At 39.7% G+C, this 20,161-nt stretch overlaps 1 protein-coding gene across 1 annotated transcript; it reads left to right on the top strand.

Moving 5' to 3' along the window:
• The first annotated feature begins 1,520 nt into the window (after positions 1-1,520).
• Positions 1,521-19,948, top strand: LOC107561494 (sodium channel subunit beta-2-like). Its single transcript, XM_016245949.1, has 6 exons — positions 1,521-1,717; positions 7,053-7,219; positions 7,344-7,554; positions 14,781-14,976; positions 15,058-15,125; positions 19,046-19,948. The coding sequence occupies exons 1-5, from the start codon at positions 1,639-1,641 to the stop codon at positions 15,065-15,067; spliced, it is 663 nt and encodes a 220-aa protein (XP_016101435.1). The 5' UTR covers positions 1,521-1,638; the 3' UTR covers positions 15,068-15,125; positions 19,046-19,948.
• Positions 19,949-20,161: the final 213 nt, after the last annotated feature.

Genomic DNA, 20,161 nt, shown 5'->3' with positions numbered 1-20,161 from the left:
TTTTTATAAGATATTATTTTTATTATATATATATATATATATATATATATATATATATATATATATATATATATATATATTAAAATACTAAGTGCATATTAAATTTTCTGTTGATTTATTTAATATTACAAAACAATGATAATAATATACTTAATCAAATGTCATGCGGAGGTTAATCATGCACATATTAATTATATTCTTAATGACCTGATAATCTTCATTATTGTAAGTGAAATGATATGTATGTGCATATGCATACATCACTTCATGTGTAAACTGATTATTAACCATTTATCACAGGAAAATAAAATGTGTTCACAAAATGTAAAATGGCTTTTGTTTGTGTGTCTGTATGTATTTTCAATGGCTGGAAGCAGCATGGTTTCCCATTTGCAGCAGATGCTCCTGTCACAGCTGGACGCAGCAGACGTCTTCCCTCTGACTGGCAGCCAAAGGATGAGGATCCCATATATGTCCGCTGCCACCAAGATTTATCAATCAGATCATGTCGCTTAAAAGATGAGACACAAAATAACTGATTATTTAAATGAATGAGAGTAAAAGTCATCTGTATTGTCAGATACATATAATATAGTCCCCAACAGGCCTGTTTGAATTTTTTGTTTCTTCAGTACTCACCGACTGAGTATACATTATCCCTCATAATAAATCTGTTTTCATCTGTCTAAATATGCATGCAGTTTAATGTCATTTTGATTATGTAGCTTTCTTTTTGTCCACATGCACCTCTTCCATCATCTGCGAGGTGTCAACGGTGGTCAGTTACTGCACTTCATTGTGAGCTTCTCCTCTTTATCTTCTCAATGACTTCTCATCAGCATGAAATTGCCACTTCTTCTAACAGACCCACTGTCTCTGTTTCCGAGGCAAACACATTTTTTCCTGAAGTCCTAATAGTGGAGAAGTGATGCTCTGCCCTTTGAGATTTGAGGAACCACAGACAAAGAGTTTTATAAACCATAATAAAACTAGTGTCTAAAACCATTATTGGCATCAATGCATACCCTCAATGTACGTACTCTTGTTTCATTAATCAGATAAATACACTGCTTTATGGTAGATGCCTTTGTAGAAAGTATAGCTTTAATAAGCTTCATCATCATCGTATTTTTTCGGCACCATTCTCATCCCATATGTGTATTTCCACATCCTGCTCAATTCTAGTGCACACATTTGATCTTCATTAGTGAGGAGATGAGGAGACGTAGCCCTACTGCAAGCTAGCGCCTCATTATTTGGTTTTGCGTCAACGGCCACTTGGATTTTCTTAGACTGATTTCTGACTTTTCTCAATTGAGGAGAGACACATAATATAGAGGTGCATTCCGATTTTTTTTTTCTTTTTCTTTTTAATCTTGTGAAATGAGTCATATCATATTTTATGTTCTGCTATTATAGAGTTTTATAACATGGTTCAAATGAACCCTCAAGTACTCCAAATGACAAACCACAACCACGATATCAACCAGATTTCCTGCTACAGACACTGTCAGCCATATCATAGCACAAAATAAAAACATTTTCCCTGGGTTTTTTTTTATATAATTGAAACGAAGAAATAGATCTCAAACGCTTTTCTGTTCTTGTTTTTCGCTACGTTTATTGGCATCGACCAAAATGCATATGTTGCATTTTGGGAAAGCGCAGTGGGCGTCCGCTTTGAAATTACCCTGTGTTGCATTGATGATATTTCTGGGTAAGTAAAAAAAAAAGCTTCTGATACGGAAAAAAAAAACACCATTCGACGTTCTAAATAATTTCAATGTAAGTTACCAGCCAAACAGAAGTTTGCAGTCTAGCCAGGTGTATGCGTTAGAAGAAAGGATGCTAATAAATTCAGGCGTGTGTCATTACATCATAGCGTTATAGTTATTATTGTTACATATCATCTGTAAAACACTAAGCAACACTGTTGTTTTTTTCACATCGCCATCATCATTATCCCCGCTTTGGTTGTGATGCCATATGTGAGCGCATTCAGCTTGAGTATGGAACGTAAACAGGACATATTATGTCTATATTATGTTTATTCTTATTTTCCCATTCATTGAATAGGAAACAGCACTTCTGAGTGTTTCAGTCAAGCAACTAAACACTGGTTTAATGATTTAATGAATGCGGGTTAAATGATCTGTTTTGCATTATACAATCAGGTCCGTGTCATATTGATGAAACGGAGTCCATATTTGGCAAAATATTGTGACTAAAATGTAAGGTAATGAACTTCATGCTGCCTCCCATTGGCTGTTCAGTAAATATGCAGATAAAAGAGGAAATTACAATAAGATAAAACTCAAGAATTGAGAGAGGGATACTAATAATAATAATAATATGACAGTTAAATAAGGAAATACTTTGGGGTGAAGAAAAGGGGCTTGATGGTTTGAATCAGTGTTGAACAGAAGTTGCATGGTTACATCTCACTTTGTAAACTCAGTAAAGTAATAAAATAAAACGAAAATATCGAGAAACATCAAGGAATGTCTGAACAAACAAGCAAACAAGTCCAGTTAAAACCATTCATAACCAATGTGCATGTTCTGGTTATTTTGCGAATAGGTTTACTGCTACAGCTGTGGCCTCATAAGAAAGTTTCTGGTAAAGGTTGCATGAGGATTATGCATTTCAGCAGAAGACAGATTACTTACTTTCTTGAGAATAATCCATGTGGTATTGTCCACAAATTTTAATACATTAAAATTTTATTAGCGAACATTATGGAGTCAATATAATGTATATATATATATATATATATATATATATATATATATATATATATATATATATATATGCAAAAAGGCTTGACGTAAACGAAAAGGAGTTGTGCACACCAGAAGAGTTTCGCAACGCTGAATGGGGAAGTTGAATTCAAGTTCAAGTGAAAGCAATGCAGTTTTTAGAAAAAGTCACAAGAGGGCGTGACACACATTGTTTCGGTGATGGTAGAGGAACATGGCCTGCAATTATAGTAAAACTTAGTTTCACTGAACTGTCTATCTCAAAAGTCATCCTAATTCTAATCTTAAATTATCTAATGAGGTTAGATGATATGGCCATATATCAAAATATAAGCGCCTCAACTATTAGACATGTTCTAAATATAATTATTTATTAAATAGCATTTTTTTTTGCAATGGTATAAATGTGGGTTAAGTGTTATATTGTATGTATGGATATAATATATTGCATGTATGAATTTTAATACAAGTTTTGTCCTCTAGAGTACTGGTCTTATATAGTGACTTCCTTTGGCAAAATTATTTGCATATCAATACCATATTCAGGTATACAGATAAATACTATGGGCGTTAGCAATATTTGTGTGGCATCCTATTCTCCAAGAGATTGAAGTTAATAATACATTTCAGTTGGCTTCCTGGAAAATACTAAATTATTACATAAGCCCCAAAAGCTATTGAACTCAGTTTCATTATTGAAACCTCTTCTTCTTCAGAACCATTGCAAATAGATAGATAGATAGATAGATAGATCGTAATAATAATGTCACAATATCACAGTTTTTACTGTATTTTTGATCAAATAATTCAGACTTGCTGAGCATAAGAGACTTATTTCAAAGACATTTAAAGACACATATCTCACACAAACTTTTGAATGGTAGTGTATACAAAAAAATAATAATGTCACGACAACTCTCAGATAATTTTGCATGGTAATATATATATTGCAATGTTAATGTGTTTGGTTTTGGTGGAACAGATCTGTTATGCTGCTGCTGCAGAGCAAGTATGGAGACTTGCCACTGCCAATACATCCACAGACATGCTGCTGTGAGCATGTAGGAAATACTGAGAGTCGTGTTTCCATTCACTGTCATTGTATGGGAAAACCTGGACATTCTGCTATAAATAACTAATTTTGTGCTCCACAGAAGAGGAAAAAAAGAGTCATACAGATTTCAAGACGTGAGGGTGGGTAAATTATGACAGAATATTCATTTTGAGGTGAACTATCCCTTTAAATAGTGAATCAATAGATAAAATGCAACTGCAGTAGTACAGTTGTCTGTAAGCTGAATGTGACATATGGTAGACTATGAGAAAAAGATCTGCTTCTGACTGAAATACAGATGACTGGATTGCCTCACTCAAAGATTAGCCCACAATATTTCAGTCATTAGGCAGAAATACACTCTATGTGGTGTACGGATCCATCTAAGCAGATTTGTTTTGGTTACATCAATTTTAACAACCTTATACTGTTCACTTTTGAAATTAAAGAGATTATATCATAATTTAGATATGAGTGAGGAGTAAGCTGAACAGTAAAACTTCCCAATGCTGTTAGACTGTATATCGCACACTTAGAATGCCACTCATGTATATATCACATATCACACACACACTAACTCAGTGGTTCTCAAAGTGTGGGGCGCGCCTGCCGGGGGGGCACGGGTCATCAGCAGAAAAAGAAAAGAAATAAAACAGTAAACAGCCAAAGGACGTAACTTAGAATGGGAGATGGATCGGTTTGTGAAAGGGAAGAGAAAAGCCATAGATGAAGTTGCACAGACCCAGGCAGGTGCTGGTCATTTAAAAGCTAAATGCAGAAAATATGACGAGGCATATCTTGCTCTCGGCTTCACTCACTGTGTCTATACCGGACGCTACAGCTGTCGTGCAACCGTTGCAGATCATTTTAACTTTGTGTCAGTACGTCATAAATAGAACAAGACATCAGTTTAATGTCGGGGTTTTTTCGTGTTGCGTTGCATCCAGTGCGTCACTGATTATAATGGGTTCTACTGTATTGTGCCGCTCGCATCCGGTGTAGACATGGTGTTTAATGTCGTTGGTGTGGAGGAAAGCCAGTGTGTGTCCTACGCCTTAGCGGACAGCATGAAACCCACAAAAATAAATAACAGAGAGAATAATAATAACAATAACAGTTATTCTCTCTATGCTATTTTTCAATGTTTCAAGTGATGCAGGTGTTTTTTTTTGTTTTTTTTAAAGCATACATTTCTCATAATGTTTAGTGAAATCATTTGGTAGTCCACCAGATTTGTTTATAGGTTTAAAGGGGGGTGCAACCAAAAACGTTTGAGAACCACTGCACTAACTTTTGATGCGATCAAGTTTGAATCTGCCTTTTGCCACACTCATTCTTCTCGCATTCTTCTCCCTTTTCCCATCACATATCAGATCGGAAATGCATTTATTTTCAATAAAAATGAAGGAAATATCCTAAAAATGGAAGTGCCTCACGTGTATTTAAAGGGGTCATATGATGAGATTTAATTTTTTCCTCTCGCTTTGGAGTGTTACAAGCTCTTGGTGCATAAAGAAGATCTGTAAAGTTGCAAAGACTAAAGTCTCAAATCCAAAGAGATATTCTTTATAAAAGTTAAGAGTCAACCACGCCTACCTAAAACGGCTCGTTCTAACACGCCCCCACATGTCTACGTCACAATGTGAGAAGATTTGCATAACACCCCCCAAACGTTCACGCAAAGAAAGAAGGCATAACTTTTATTCTCGCTGTTGCCGCCGCCGCCGCCATGTTGTGGAGACACTATGTGTTTCGTTGTGAAAGCGAAACTACTTTTTTGTTTGTTTTTGTTTGGCCTTCCAAAAGAGGACGATATCCGCTTCATCATGCCTAGAGCTTATCCGTGCTGGTCGCTGAGGAAATACATCAACTTCACGCTGTGGATGGCCGGATCGGCTTTCATCGTGGATGAAGCGGAGTCCAGCCCGGGGTCGTCACATGTGGTTGCCGCAAGCCCGCCGGCCGCTCCTTTGTCGAATCGGCCGGTCTCTAGCCCGCCGGCCGTTCTTCACTCTAGCCTGCCGCCCGCCGCTAACTCAGAAACAAATGCCTCGTTTATAATGGGTTTTCATGTTTTTGAATCATCGCTCCGGCCTGACAGGGTATAATCACAGTATGGTAAGGGGAATAACATTTCCGTCACACACTTGAGGTATTCGGCCAATCACAATGCACTTGATAGCTGGCCAATCACAGCACACCTCACTTTTCAGACCGATGAGCTTTTTAAAAGTCGACACGTTTCAGAAAGGCAGGGCATAGAGGAGAAACAATAATGGACATTATGTGGAATAGAATGTGTTATTTGAAACTTAAATGTATAAACACATTTCATTACACCAAATACACAAAATAATGTTATTTTTAGCAACATCATATGACCCCTTTAATAATAAAGTGTTTTATCGGGTAGGGTTAGGTGTAGGGAGAGCTTTGTTGTCCTAATAAGTCATCCATTTACATTACATTTATCAGATGATTTTATCCAAAGCGACTTACAGTGCATTCAGGCTATACATTTATTTATTTTTTTACCAGTATGTGTGTCACCTGGGAATTGAACCCACAACCTTTTGTGCTGCTAATGCAATGGTCTACCACTGAGCCAAAGGAACAATATTCATCCATTTAATAATTTTAATAAAAATGATAATTTACACTTAATAATACATTATTATTACATAATGTTTTATACAATACTGAGGTGCAAATATATGCCACTATAGCATCTACTATTTACCCTTATTTCAAATAAAATACTGCTAAAAATAATAATAAAATAATACTATTTTTACAATTTAAATACAATCTATCGCTGTTTGCACTTAGTGTAAATAATATTTATCGTATTTTATTTATAGTATATACAAATATACAAATAAACTGGAATTGAAATTAAATCTATGTGATAAACAAGTTAGGTCAAAAGGATTCTAAAAGTAGTAATCAAAAAGTAGTCAGATTATATTACCTAAAATGAGTAATCTAATAGCCAGCACATGACTATCTTAAACCAGCTCATGGCCAGCTAAGAACCAGCTCAAACCAGTAGCCATGCTTCAAAACATACCTAACCAGCATATGCTGTTTCGTTCATCAGGGTATCTTTTGGGAATTACATTTTAACTTACTTGAAAATGCATTTTCATGCACACTATATAAAACACGCATGCACTTTACAGAAGTATCTCACCCATCAGATAGCAGGAATTAGATGTGTATATTTGCATCTCTCATAGCCTGTCCAGTGAACTCCATGGATGTGCTGGTGCCACCAGAGATCTATGCTCTCAATGGGACAGATGTCAGAATCTCCTGTGCGTTCACATCATGCTACAAGCTGGACGCCAGCAAGTTTGCCATGAACTGGACCTATCAGGAGACAAGCAACAGCACAGAGGAGATGGTGAGAGAAAACAAAGACTAAACATGCTAATACCATTGTAATGCCAATTCCTTAAAGTTACATGATTTCCTTGTTTGTTTATCTTTCTCAATCTACCTTCATCCAAAATGTCTTCTTTTCCAAGTTCATGACCTATAAGAACAAGATAACACCCTTGAAGTCAAGCCGATTTGGAGATCGAGTCCTATTTTCTGGAAACCTGGATAAGAACGACCTGTCCATCACTATCTTAGATGTGCAGCTGACGGACGAGGGCATCTACAACTGCTATGTGCGGAACCCTCCAGACCGCATTCAGGGTCACGGCACCATCCGATTTGTCGTCCTGACTGAATGTAAGGCTTCAGCATGGGCCAAGAAGCTGTACAACAAAAGTTGTCTGACCTCCAAGCAGGGTTATTTCATTAGAGGCCATGATGAATGGGGTTTCCTTATTGCAGGTGTTGTTAAGTCCGGAATTAGAATAGAGTGCTGCATTGATGACGTATATTTGTAGGCCAATCCGAAGTTAGCATCACCCTGGTTCCCTCAACAAAAATCCAAATTTCCATTGGCTATGTGAACAACAAACATTTATGATTCTTACATGTTTTTTTTTCATCATGAAACAGATTAAATTTTCATAAATGAACACAACATTTCTGAATCAGAATCAGAAAGAGCTTTCAGTATGTTTGCTCATACAAGGAATTTGTTCTGGTAACATAAGCGTCTAATACACAGACACAACAACAATATGCAGATAATAAGAAATAAAGATATGTGAATAAAAATACACATTTGTATATATATATATATATATATATATATATATATATATATAATTTGTATGTACAATTGTGGATACAAATACACATTTGTATATATATATATATATATATATATATATATATATACTACATTTGTATGTACAATTGTGGATACAAATCAGACTCATTCCCAGGTTTTGGCCTACAAAAATACGTCACTCTATTATTTTGACGAAAACACATAGGTTTGTATTCATAGTTCATCACAATGAAATAACCTTAATTTGCTCAGAAAGATTTAAACAGTTGCTACACTATGACAGTAGTCAACCTGAAAGAGAAAATTAAGAAGACTTAACACTAATATATGTTCTAGCACCCCTTGTGTACTAAGAGGTAGTTTACGCAACACCATTTTCAACTAAAAACGTTTGCAGATGTCCTGCATAGAAACACCTGCTAACAAGGCCTTGGAGGCCGCCACACTTCTGGTAGAGTGAGCCTTGACCCCCAGAGGCGAGGGGAGGTCAGAGGACTCGTAGGCAATGGAAATGGCATCCACTATCCACCGGCTGAGGGTCTGTTTTGTAGCAGGAAGACCTCTCTTAGGGGGACCATAGCACACGAGTAATTGGTCCGCCCTTCTCCACTGGGCAGCTCTGTGGATGTATGTGTCCAATGCTCACACTGGGCACATACAATTAAGTGGAGCTGGATGAGTCAGAGAGAAAACAGAGGGGACAGTGCAATGCATTTCGAGTTGAAAAAAAGTCCACCTGAGCCTGGCCAATAACTCTCCATATCTGCTTCACCGCATCTGGGTAAACCCTCCATTTCCCGGGCCTCGGCTAGCATTACACGGCGACAAGGAGCTCCTAGCACCGGGCCCTCAGACAAGAACCAAGGTTTCCTCCACATGTCTAAGGCACGTAGGCAGTGCCGCATGACCTTGAACATGTGTAGTCGGTTTCCCCTCGGGGAGAACCCTTTGGTCTTGAGCCACCACTGTAGGGGTCTCATGTACAGCAGGCCAAAAGGTAACACATTGGACCCAACTGCCATCAGACCCAGCAGTTTTTGAAACTGCTTGACAGTGTGTGACCGGCCTTCTTTCACACTCACGACTGCAGTGAGGATTGACTCGATCCGAGCAGGGGACAGACGTGCCTGCATCGTGGTCGAATCCCACACCATGCCTAGATAAGTGATTCTTTGTAATGGAGAAAGCACACTTTTCTTGGCGTTTAGCCTCAACCCCATCTCTCTTATGTGGGCGAGAACGACATCTCGATGCTGAACCGCCACCTGCTCCGATTGAGCTAATATCAACCAATCGTTAATATAATTGGTGAGAGTGTAAGGCCGAAATGAAGAACCCAGTATTGGTACGCTTTGCCCCTGAAAGCAAATCTCAAGAACTTCCTGGGATGAGGAAGGATGGAGATGTGGAAGTATGCATCTTTTAGATCGATCGTGACAAACTAGTCCTCGGACCTGATCTGAGACACAACTTGTTTGACTGTAAGCATCCTGAACTTCAGTCGCATGACTGAGCGGTACAACTGACGCAGATCTAAAATGGGACGCAATCCTCCATCCTTCTTCGGAACGATGAAGTACCGGCTGTAGAACACGATGGCCTCCTTCCTCAAGAGAGTGTCTACTTCTTGTTCCATTACCAGAGCGTGCTCGGGGCCCATCAGCGTGGGAATGACCCCATTGAAACAAGGCGGAGGAGAACCGAACTGGATTCGGTAGCCTCCCTCTACAGTGTGCAGGACCCACTGAGACACATTTGGCAGTAGTTTCCACGCTGGAAACTTAAGACTTCTAAGCCCTAAGTACGGTCCGCAGATCTGGCTTAGGCTTTGAAGGCTTTGACCCAGAGTGACCTTGGTCCCGACTCGGGGGAGTATGGGAGGCAACGCTCTGCTTTTGAGCCTCTCGGTATGAGGAGCTGGTACACGGAGGGGGCTGCTCCCGTCCGACAGTCCCCGGAGCTAGAGAGCAGCGAGGAAGGAATTGCTTGCTTACGAGCCTCCTGGTACCTGTCGACAACGGAATTGACGGCGTCGCTGAACAGGCCAGAAGGCACAAGCGGGGCATCCATGAGAAAGACCCTGTCCTTCTCCTTCATGTCAGACCGCGCTCATTCAACCCCGCCACATTAGCATAGTAGTCAGAAGCGGGGACAAAGAGGTGGGCTGACAATGGTTTGGTCCATGACCTCGACACCTCGGTGGGGAGGTCGGGGAAAAACGGCAGGCTCCGGTGTGGAGGTGGAAGCCTAGACCGTAGAAAGCGTTCATCCAGCTTGCTTTTCTGCAGTTCAGCCTGTTTTCCGGTGGGCCAATTGATTTTCAGCTTGGCCACAGCATGAGTAACCACCTCCAAAAACTCCTCAAACTGGGGCAAATGAGAGGGCAAATCCTCATCGACGCCCTTCACGTCAACCTCCTCGGAGGAAGACAGGCGGAGCGTCGAGCCCTCTCCCCGGGAGGAAGTAACTGTAGAACGTGCTTCCCAGAGAGCGGGCGCTGGATCTGGCGGATGAGGAAGGAGATAGGGACTCGCCTGTCTCCATTCCCTCCACCAGATCCATCTGCTAACCCCACGAGTGCAGCCGCCACTCCGCCTCAACGGAAGCGGGGCCAGCACCGCAAGGAATGCTGGTGAAGGCTCCCTCCTCGAAGAGAGCCTTCCGGGAGCGAAGCATACGCAGCGGCAGATGGCTGCGCCCTTGAGAGCCGACTCTGCGTGCCTCGCTCCCAAGCAGACAACACACAGACCTATAACGCTGTCTGCTCTCACCCAAATGTTTTGTCTTTGCCTCAGCTTTAGACATACTGTAACCTATAGCGGACAAACAACACCAAATAAGACTCACAACAGAGATTAGACTGACACACACACAGAGTGCTTGCTGAATGACAGAAAGCTGACGCCGGTTTCACCGCATGTGCTTTTATAGCTTCCTGGTCGCTACGTCCCCCGTCCGTGACGTTTCGCCCATCCATTGGACTGATTACACACGTGATTCAGAGCACGGTCACGCTGAAGGTGTTCCCATAGCGTTTTCCGACGCAGCTCGAGTTCCTGAAGGGGAACTACATTTTTGTGTGTTTTGGCCGTTCATTTACACGACAACAGTGTTTTGGGGGCTTGGAAATGCAAACTTTTGAAAAAGGGTTTCAAAGTGCAAGTGTTTGAAAATGATACTGTTATTGTCGTAAACTACAAAAAAGGTGATTTTGTGAAAACTGTGACATCATTCACATGCGTATTACATGTTCCGTCACGGGTGTGCGTGAGTATGTATTTAAGGAAACCATATGCGTGCATGTACCGAGATTTTATTTTTACAAAGTGACATCGCCAACTACTAGCCCATCATGCATAATACAGTGTTTTTTATGTTTTGTCATTTTCGTGGATACATTTGAAAAGGGATTGTTCTGACAGCATTGTTGTCTGTATGCAAAACTTTTCAAAAACGTGAAGGAAAAACTATTGACTCTTTGTGTCCCAGAGGTCACAGACATTTTTGGACTGTTTCATAAAAATTTATCAATTTGTGCTACGAAAGCTAAATAAAAACCATATAAATAAAAACATTAAAATGTTATTGTACTTTCAAAAAGTGTGAATAATTAAGTGTGAATAAATTTATGAAAAAATAAGCATGGCTCATGTAGGCATATATGATCATAATAAATGAAGATTATTGTGGAATGGTCAGTTGACGTGCTTGTGAAGCGGGGATTAATACAAACTGAACATGCACAAAACTACACATGTATATATTTATCCGTATTATGATTTATTCTTATCAAAGAAGTGAATTGCACTTGAAACCTGTGCAAGGGGTTCACGTTATTTGAATCCGAATACGTAGCAGTCGCGTGGTTGTGTGCGTAAACGACGCTTCAGATGTCGCAGATAACGTGGTTTTGGCAAAACGAATCAAGCTCCAGGAACAGTGCTTCATTGTGAGATGTTTCTTTTTTTTTATACAAGCCTCGAACGTCACATCACTAAGAGATTGTCAGAATTGGCATAACCCAGTTAACAAAAAGAACAAAATTTGGACAATGTTTTCAAAAGTTATAAGCGTTTTTGCAAAAATCATTATATCTCTGGAACACTAGGTGGCGCTGTGTTCAAACTTCTCAGGTACCTCCGGGTCATGCTGTTGATGATTCTTACCAATTTTTGTGCCGATATGTCAAATTGTTCAAAAGAAATATAAATTTGTCAAATTTCAAAATGAAAGTTTTCATAAAGCAAATTTTCATATCTCATGATCCATAGGTGGAACTGTTGCCAAATTGGTAACATTGATTGGAATGAACCCTCAGGTCATGGTGCTGATGAAGTGTACCAAGTTTCATTTCGATTAATCAAAAGTTTGGCCGGGATACAGCCTCTGAATCAATTTTGAGTTCACAACTTCATAACTTTTGAACAAAGATGAATATCAAAATTCTGTTCAGTCGTTTCTGTGCGGCTCAGACCAAAGATCATCCATGCCGATTTTCAGAAGAATTGGAGACATTTTAAAGGAGGAGTAGCGAAAAAAATGAATACTGTACTTTTCAAAATGGCCACTACTGAGTTTTAATGTAAGCTATTGAATGTAATCAGAACGATGAGTGGAATCAGATGAACTAAATTTCAGTTGGTCAGATCACTAATCAGGACCACGACTACACGTGTGCCAAATTTGATAATTTTCCTTCTTACGGTTCATAGGGCTGCCATAGACAACCCATATAGAAGAAGAAGAATATTGAGTGAAGAAAACTAATGGATACAATAGGGGCTAAACCCCTTCGGGGCGTGGCCCCTAAATATTCAAGGCAAGACATATGTCTCCATCCAAACAGTGGCATCAAAAAAAGCATTTTTCCGCACAAGATAACAGATTTGCTGTCCATATTTTCATTTAGATATTCACTCCTGATTACGTTCTTCTCATATTGGATTAGTGCGAGGAGAGCAGATTTCCTATTTTTTGGGTTTTTTAATCAAAATATTTCCTGTTGGATACATGCCGACAGGCGTCAAAATCTCTGGAATGCATCAGTGACGAAGGGGAATGTTGCCTGGAGTCTGAATGAATTAACTTTCAGATTGCATTTTAGGTCTGCTTGTTTGGCAAAACACCCAAAAAGCTGTAGAGTCACAGTGGTCAAAACAGAAACTCACAGAAGAGCTTTTTTTGCCTGTGAACTTCTGCCAGATGTTGAAAAGGAGTGGGAAGTGTAAGGAGAGAGAAAAAAACACCGCATGTGCTTTTATAGCTTCCTGGTCGCTACGTCACCCGTCCGTGACGTTTCGCCCATCCATTGGACTGATTACACACGTGATTCAGAGCACGGTCACGCTGAAGGTGTTCCCATAGCGTTTTCCGACGCAGCTCGAGTTCCTGAAGGGGAACTACATTTTTGTGTGTTTTGGCCGTTCAAAGCTGACGCCGGTTTCACCGCATGTGCTTTTATAGCTTCCTGGTCGCTACGTCACCCGTCCGTGACGTTTCGCCCATCCATTGGACTGATTACACACGTGATTCAGAGCACGGTCACGCTGAAGGTGTTCCCATAGCGTTTTCCGACGCAGCTCGAGTTCCTGAAGGGGAACTACATTTTTGTGTGTTTTGGCCGTTCATTTACACGACAACAGTGTTTTGGGGGCTTGGAAATGCAAACTTTTGAAAAAGGGTTTCAAAGTGCAAGTGTTTGAAAATGATACTGTTATTGTCGTAAACTACAAAAAAGGTGATTTTGTGAAAACTGTGACATCATTCACATGCGTATTACATGTTCCGTCACGGGTGTGCGTGAGTATGTATTTAAGGAAACCATATGCGTGCATGTACCGAGATTTTATTTTTACAAAGTGACATCGCCAACTACTAGCCCATCATGCATAATACAGTGTTTTTTATGTTTTGTCATTTTCGTGGATACATTTGAAAAGGGATTGTTCTGACAGCATTGTTGTCTGTATGCAAAACTTTTCAAAAACGTGAAGGAAAAACTATTGACTCTTTGTGTCCCAGAGGTCACAGACATTTTTGGACTGTTTCATAAAAATTTATCAATTTGTGCTACGAAAGCTAAATAAAAACCATATAAATAAAAACATTAAAATGTTATTGTACTTTCAAAAAGTGTGAATAATTAAGTGTGAATAAATTTATGAAAAAATAAGCATGGCTCATGTAGGCATATATGATCATAATAAATGAAGATTATTGTGGAATGGTCAGTTGACGTGCTTGTGAAGCGGGGATTAATACAAACTGAACATGCACAAAACTACACATGTATATATTTATCCGTATTATGATTTATTCTTATCAAAGAAGTGAATTGCACTTGAAACCTGTGCAAGGGGTTCACGTTATTTGAATCAGAATATGAAGTTGTCACGTGATTGTGTGGGAAAAACAATGCTTTGGATGTCACAGATTACGTGGTTATGGCAAAACAAATCAAGCTCTGGTACAGTGCTTTACTATTAGATGTTTTTTTTATTTTATTTGTTTTTATTTATGCTTCAAAGCTTCATCACAATGAAAATAACTTTGCATTTTTAGCGTTGTTGTTGTCATATAAACGTCCCCAAAATTAGGCCAGTTAGCCAATAGTGGTAGATGCCGTAACACCTCAGTCTGGGCTCAGAAATATCTTAATAAATATATAAATATAAATATTTTTTTTAAGAATACACTTTTTTTGCAGAAGCAATATGCTACTCTGGTGTATTTTGTTGTTAACATTGCTAATTTTTTGTCTTTCTCTGCCCAGTACCGCCACCAAGGGATTCAACTATTGCTGTCGCCATCGGGGCATCTGTGGGGGGAATTCTAGCTTTGCTCATTCTGTCCATGGTGGTGGTGAAATGTATTCGCAGACATAAAAACCAGGAGCTGATCTCAGATGAGCAGAAGATGGAAGAAGAGGGCAAAGCAGATGGAGAAGGAGGCACAGAAGAAGCAACAAAGTAAGAAATTCTTCCTTTTTTCCTCGTAATAAATAATTTTCTTCTGTATAAACAAACTGCTTACTTTGAATCCTGAAACAGACAGCCCTAACCTGCCATCTTAGCCCTGGAGGCCTAACGGATGGTGGAGCTCCATCCTACACATTCTGGTAAAAATGAATGCTAGCAAATGTGTTTTGGTGGTCATGTGACTGTGGTTGACAGCAGCCCTTTCAAGTTCTCCATCTAGTCTGTCCTTTATTTTTATTTTTTTAAATTCTGGACCTAAATGTCCTGATTACTTTGTAGTCTTCATTTACATGGTTAGGTTCTGTGGTGTCGTTGTTGTGGTGGTTGTATCAGTTTTTTTGTTTTTACATTTGCATAACTGCAAATTACCTGCACTTGCAAAAAGGCTTTTGAAAAAAAAAATGTTTCAGTATTTCACAGCCTTTGATGATTTTTTGATATACATTATATATCAATATTTATGTTCCACTTCAGGAACTCGAGCTGCGTCGAACACTTTGGGAACACCTTCAGCGAGACCATACTCTGAAACTTGTGTGTAATCAGTCCAATGAATGGGCGCAACGTCAAGGACAGGGTGACGTAGTACCATCTCACGTGGCACTTAAATTGCCTGGAAATGTTGGCCGTGTTTCGAGCACTCAAAGACTTTCTCCCAGACCTGAGAGACTGCCATGTGTTGTGTGCACCGACAACACAGCGGTGGTCTCGTACATCAACCACCAGGGAGGTCTGCATTCGCGCCCCTTGAACAAGCTGGCGCACCAGATCCTTGTGTGGGCCCAAGGGAAACTACTTTCACAGAGAGCAGTTCACATCCCTGGGCATCTAAATCAGGGAGCAGACAACCTGTCAAGGCAGGGGCCGAGGCCCGGGGAATGTGGTGTGTCAGATTTGGAGAATGTTTGGCCAGGCTCAGGTGGATCTGTTTGCGACTCAGTAGACATCGCACTGTCCCCTCGACCTTGACCGAGGCTTGGTCTGTATGCCTTCCCCCCGATTGCTCTGCTCCCGGGAGTTCTGGAGAGAGTGTGCCAGGACAGGGTCTGTCTTTTGCTAGTAGCCCCGTTCTGGCCGGGCCGAGTATGGTTCTCAGACCTGATTTGCCTTCACAACAGCTCTCCATGGAAGATTCCTGTCAGGAGGGATCTCCTCTCACAGGCGGAGGGTACGATCTTTCACCCCCGCCCGGAACTGTGGAAGCTGGGGGGTGTGGCCCCTGAGGGGGCACAACTCGTAGCTTCCGGTCTCTCAACCGAGGTTGTTGAGACCATCCTCCAATCCAGAACTTCCTAGACGTTGCGCCCTGGCTTGGCCAAAGCTTTTCTTTACCCCATGCCGGGGTACGTCCCTAAAGTGCCCTCCTCAGTGCTATGCCCCATCGTACTACAGACTTTCTGTCCTCCTCCCTTTCAGGACCCTGACCAGCAGAAGCTTAACTGTATGTGTCCAGTGTGAGCACTGGATGCATATGTCCACAGAGCTGCCATGCGGAGGAAGTCTGACCAACATTTTATTTGCTATGGTCCTTCCAAGAAGGGTCTGCCTGCCTCTAAGCAGACCCTCAGTGGGTGGATCGTTGATGCCATTTCTATGTCATACGGTATCCCCTCGCCCTTGGGGGTCAAGGCTCACTGCACCCCAAGTGTGGCGGCCTCCAAGGCCTTCCTGTCGGGTGTGGCTATCCAGGATATTTGCAACGCGGCGGGTTGGTCTACAGCGCTCACCTTCGTCAGGTTCTACGACCTCGACATTCATACCACTCCTAGTTCCTCTGTCCTTCTGCCGTAGTTGTGCTGAGTCATACAAACTACGCAGGGACTTGAAAGTCTGGCGGTGTGGGCATTCTCATTCCAAAAGCATTCAACGCAGCTCGAGTTCCTGAAGGGGAACGTCTCTAGGTTACGTATGTAACCCTAGTTCCCAGAGGGAACGAAACACTGTGTTTCCTGCCATGCTTCCGGCATCCCTGTGAGCACTTCCTTCATTCTACCAAAAGCTGCCACTGTTTCCACCGCACATGCTTTTTATAGCTTCCTGGGGTCTCATTTATAAACGTTGCGTATGCACAATATGGGCATATAAATTGTGTACGCAATTTTCCACGCACATATCGGGATTTATAAAAAATAAACTTGCGGTAAATATGTACGCACCGTACGGACATTCTAGACTATGCGCACCCACTCTTTTTCCTGGAGTGAGAACAGTAATGAAGTAAACAACAAATTTAAAATCTGTTTTCATTTCGATATACACATTTACATTAAATATTCCACTCTCATTAATGGAGATAAGCACTGAAATTACATAAATAACATAATACACAGAAGTTAAACAAAAAATTATATGAATTTAAACATATTTAGTGGATGTGCTTGATCACTTTTCCTGTGGCATGCTGTTTTAATGACAGCAAGGGGTCCTATAGGTGCACAATAATTCATCTTTAAACTAAACTGCAGATCTCATGTTATGAGAAAATATTTTAGTGAGAACAATGATCAATGATGTGCACTTACTTCGATATTATGGCAGACACTGCTGGATTGAGTGGTCGAGCAGTCCATTGTCTGGCTTGAATAGGTCCAATGATAATAGCTTACTGTAAAACCACAGCTGCACAGAAGTGTTGATGCCGTTTGAAGGTATTTCCACAAAAATACCACTGTATTTGAAGGATTCAGCTTGAAGAAAATGGTAATTTTGTCAGTGAGTCAGACAATTCTATTTACACTGCAATAAATATAGGCTAAAAATAGCTAAAGGATGTTCATCTTATCAGCAAAACTGCATAAATTAAATTTGATTTGAATTGTTTAAAACTATTTAAATACTATTTGGCCAGTGGAAAAGAATGAGATCAACTGTATTCAAAAATATTTATCTGAGAACTATTTTAAACAGTTTTGTTTTTATGGATTTTGATATATTTATGCTAAAACATAACAAGGATACTGGATGATTTTTAGCAATAAAAATTGTGTATGGCACAAATGGCATTTATAGTGCATATCTCATATTTCCTTAATGTCTTGTACCTTTAACGGTGTTAAATATGGTGTCACGTGGATGGGAATATGCATGGAAATGATATGCAGATGAGGTTATGCATAGTAAAACTAGGCATTGTAAGCTCCATATATGGGGATTTCGGGAAGGAGTCGGGGGTGGAGATGCACGTACGCACAATCATCCCCTGACTGGGGTTTATAAAGGGATTTTTGCACAGGTTCTAGCGTATGCATGGTTTTATAAATCTGAAAAGTTTTGTGCATATGCAAAATCTAGCTTTTTGTGCATACGTACACGTTTAGGATGACATCTACGGGGAGTTTTATAAATGAGACCCCTGGTCACTACGTCACCCCGTCCGTGACGTCGCGCCCATTCATTGGACTGATTACACACATGTTTCAGAGCATGGTCTCGCTGAAGGTGTTCCCAAAGCATTCAACGCAGCGTCTCGTTCCCTCGGGGAACTAGGGTTACATGCTTAACCTAGAGACGTTTTTACTCTAAAATGTCTTAAAATGATTTTCATTAATAATAATCAGTTTGACCAAATTAAATTAAATATCCTGTAAAAAAAATTTATTAAAATAAAAATAAATAAATAAGGAATATTTTTCCGATGGTCCTTCACTAAATTAACTAAAGAAACTCTATAGCAATATTTACCCATTTATATTTGTTTGCCAAAACGTTTAATGCATGTAAATTTGCAGGGATTTTAAGCATTTTTAAAAGTCATTAGGCAAGTAAATCAGTGTTTGGAACCACCTCAAAAAATCAGACAAACCTAATTCACAGAAATTAAACTAATTTTCTAACTTTCTTGAAATTGTTCCTACAAAGGATCTGGCAAATTAATCAATCTTTATTTAAAATAATAATAATAATAATAAAATAAAATTGAAATAAAAAATTAATCATATTTACCTACTCTAATGGTATTTTATCTACAAAATAACCACAAAAAAATATTAAATATATGTTAATATTTAATATGCTGAACATTATCTCACATGTTTTCATTGTCTTTATTTTTACCTTACAGAAATGTATGCCTCCTGCCTGAAGATATGTAAAACGTGGTTGACTCCTCATCCTATAACTCTCATTCAACATTCCTCGGTTTTCTCGTGTAGCAGTCAAACATGTCATGTTAGGAAGATCTCCACCACAGTGCCATGGTGTCCAGTTACCGGTGAGAAATCACAAAAGGTTTCAAACTGCCTCTTCAACTCAGTATGACAGGTTAAGGTTATAACAACTTCCTGCAGAACTCTTCATTTGGACCACGTTTTTTCAAAGTCAAATAAGGTCTTTTTTCTTCAACTACTGCCAATATTAGCACTAATAATATTAGCCATCCAGTATTTCTGCTGAGAATTTTCTAAAGAGATTAATTTTAAATGATACAAAGTCCTCCTTATAACTGCCAAAGTGTTTTTACCCTTATGGTGTTTATACGTTTTGACAGTTTCTTGAGAAATCACTGCCCTCAACATCCTCTCAAGTGGATGTAGAAACATAACGTGTGTGTTTGTGTGTGTGCCTTCTCATTGTGCCAATTTGCTCCTATTGAGTTTGAAAAGTTTATGCTGTTTTTACTATCCAGTGTAGGTAGAACAGCAGAAAATTAGGCAGGACCATGACTATACATGAGTGTTGAAAATGTATAATTTGCTAGCTTACAGCACATAACACCTCCAAAACATGTACAATCATTGCATGACAATTTTCGTAAGCATCATACCCACACAATTAGCACAAAACAAATCATCAATTTGCACAAGCATCTGGCACATTCCACAAATAGGGTATGCTTTGCTGTCCCATGACATTTTTTAAAAGCCTTAGAGGCACAAATCCCATGTTGTCTCTTCACTTATTAGATACTGTACAGTGTGTATAGAAAAGAATCATCCGCCTTTAAAATAATTACATTTAGATTTTTTTGCAGCCTGAAATGAAGACATACACAGCTTTTGTTTTTTTCCAGCTATATTTACTCAGTGCAACTTATAACATCCAAGTGAAAGCTATAACATCAACATGTCAGAAAATAAATAAATAAATAAACAAACAGAATTACTGATTTGGAAAAAAACGATAACGCCCCTCCTAAAATGACATGTAAACTCAATCAGGTGTAGCTAATCACCTTCTC

Source organism: Sinocyclocheilus grahami, unplaced genomic scaffold (genome assembly GCF_001515645.1).
Source record: "Sinocyclocheilus grahami isolate Dianchi unplaced genomic scaffold, SAMN03320097.WGS_v1.1 scaffold775.1, whole genome shotgun sequence".
NCBI lineage: Eukaryota > Metazoa > Chordata > Actinopteri > Cypriniformes > Cyprinidae > Sinocyclocheilus > Sinocyclocheilus grahami.
This window is presented reverse-complemented; position numbering and strand designations above follow the sequence as displayed.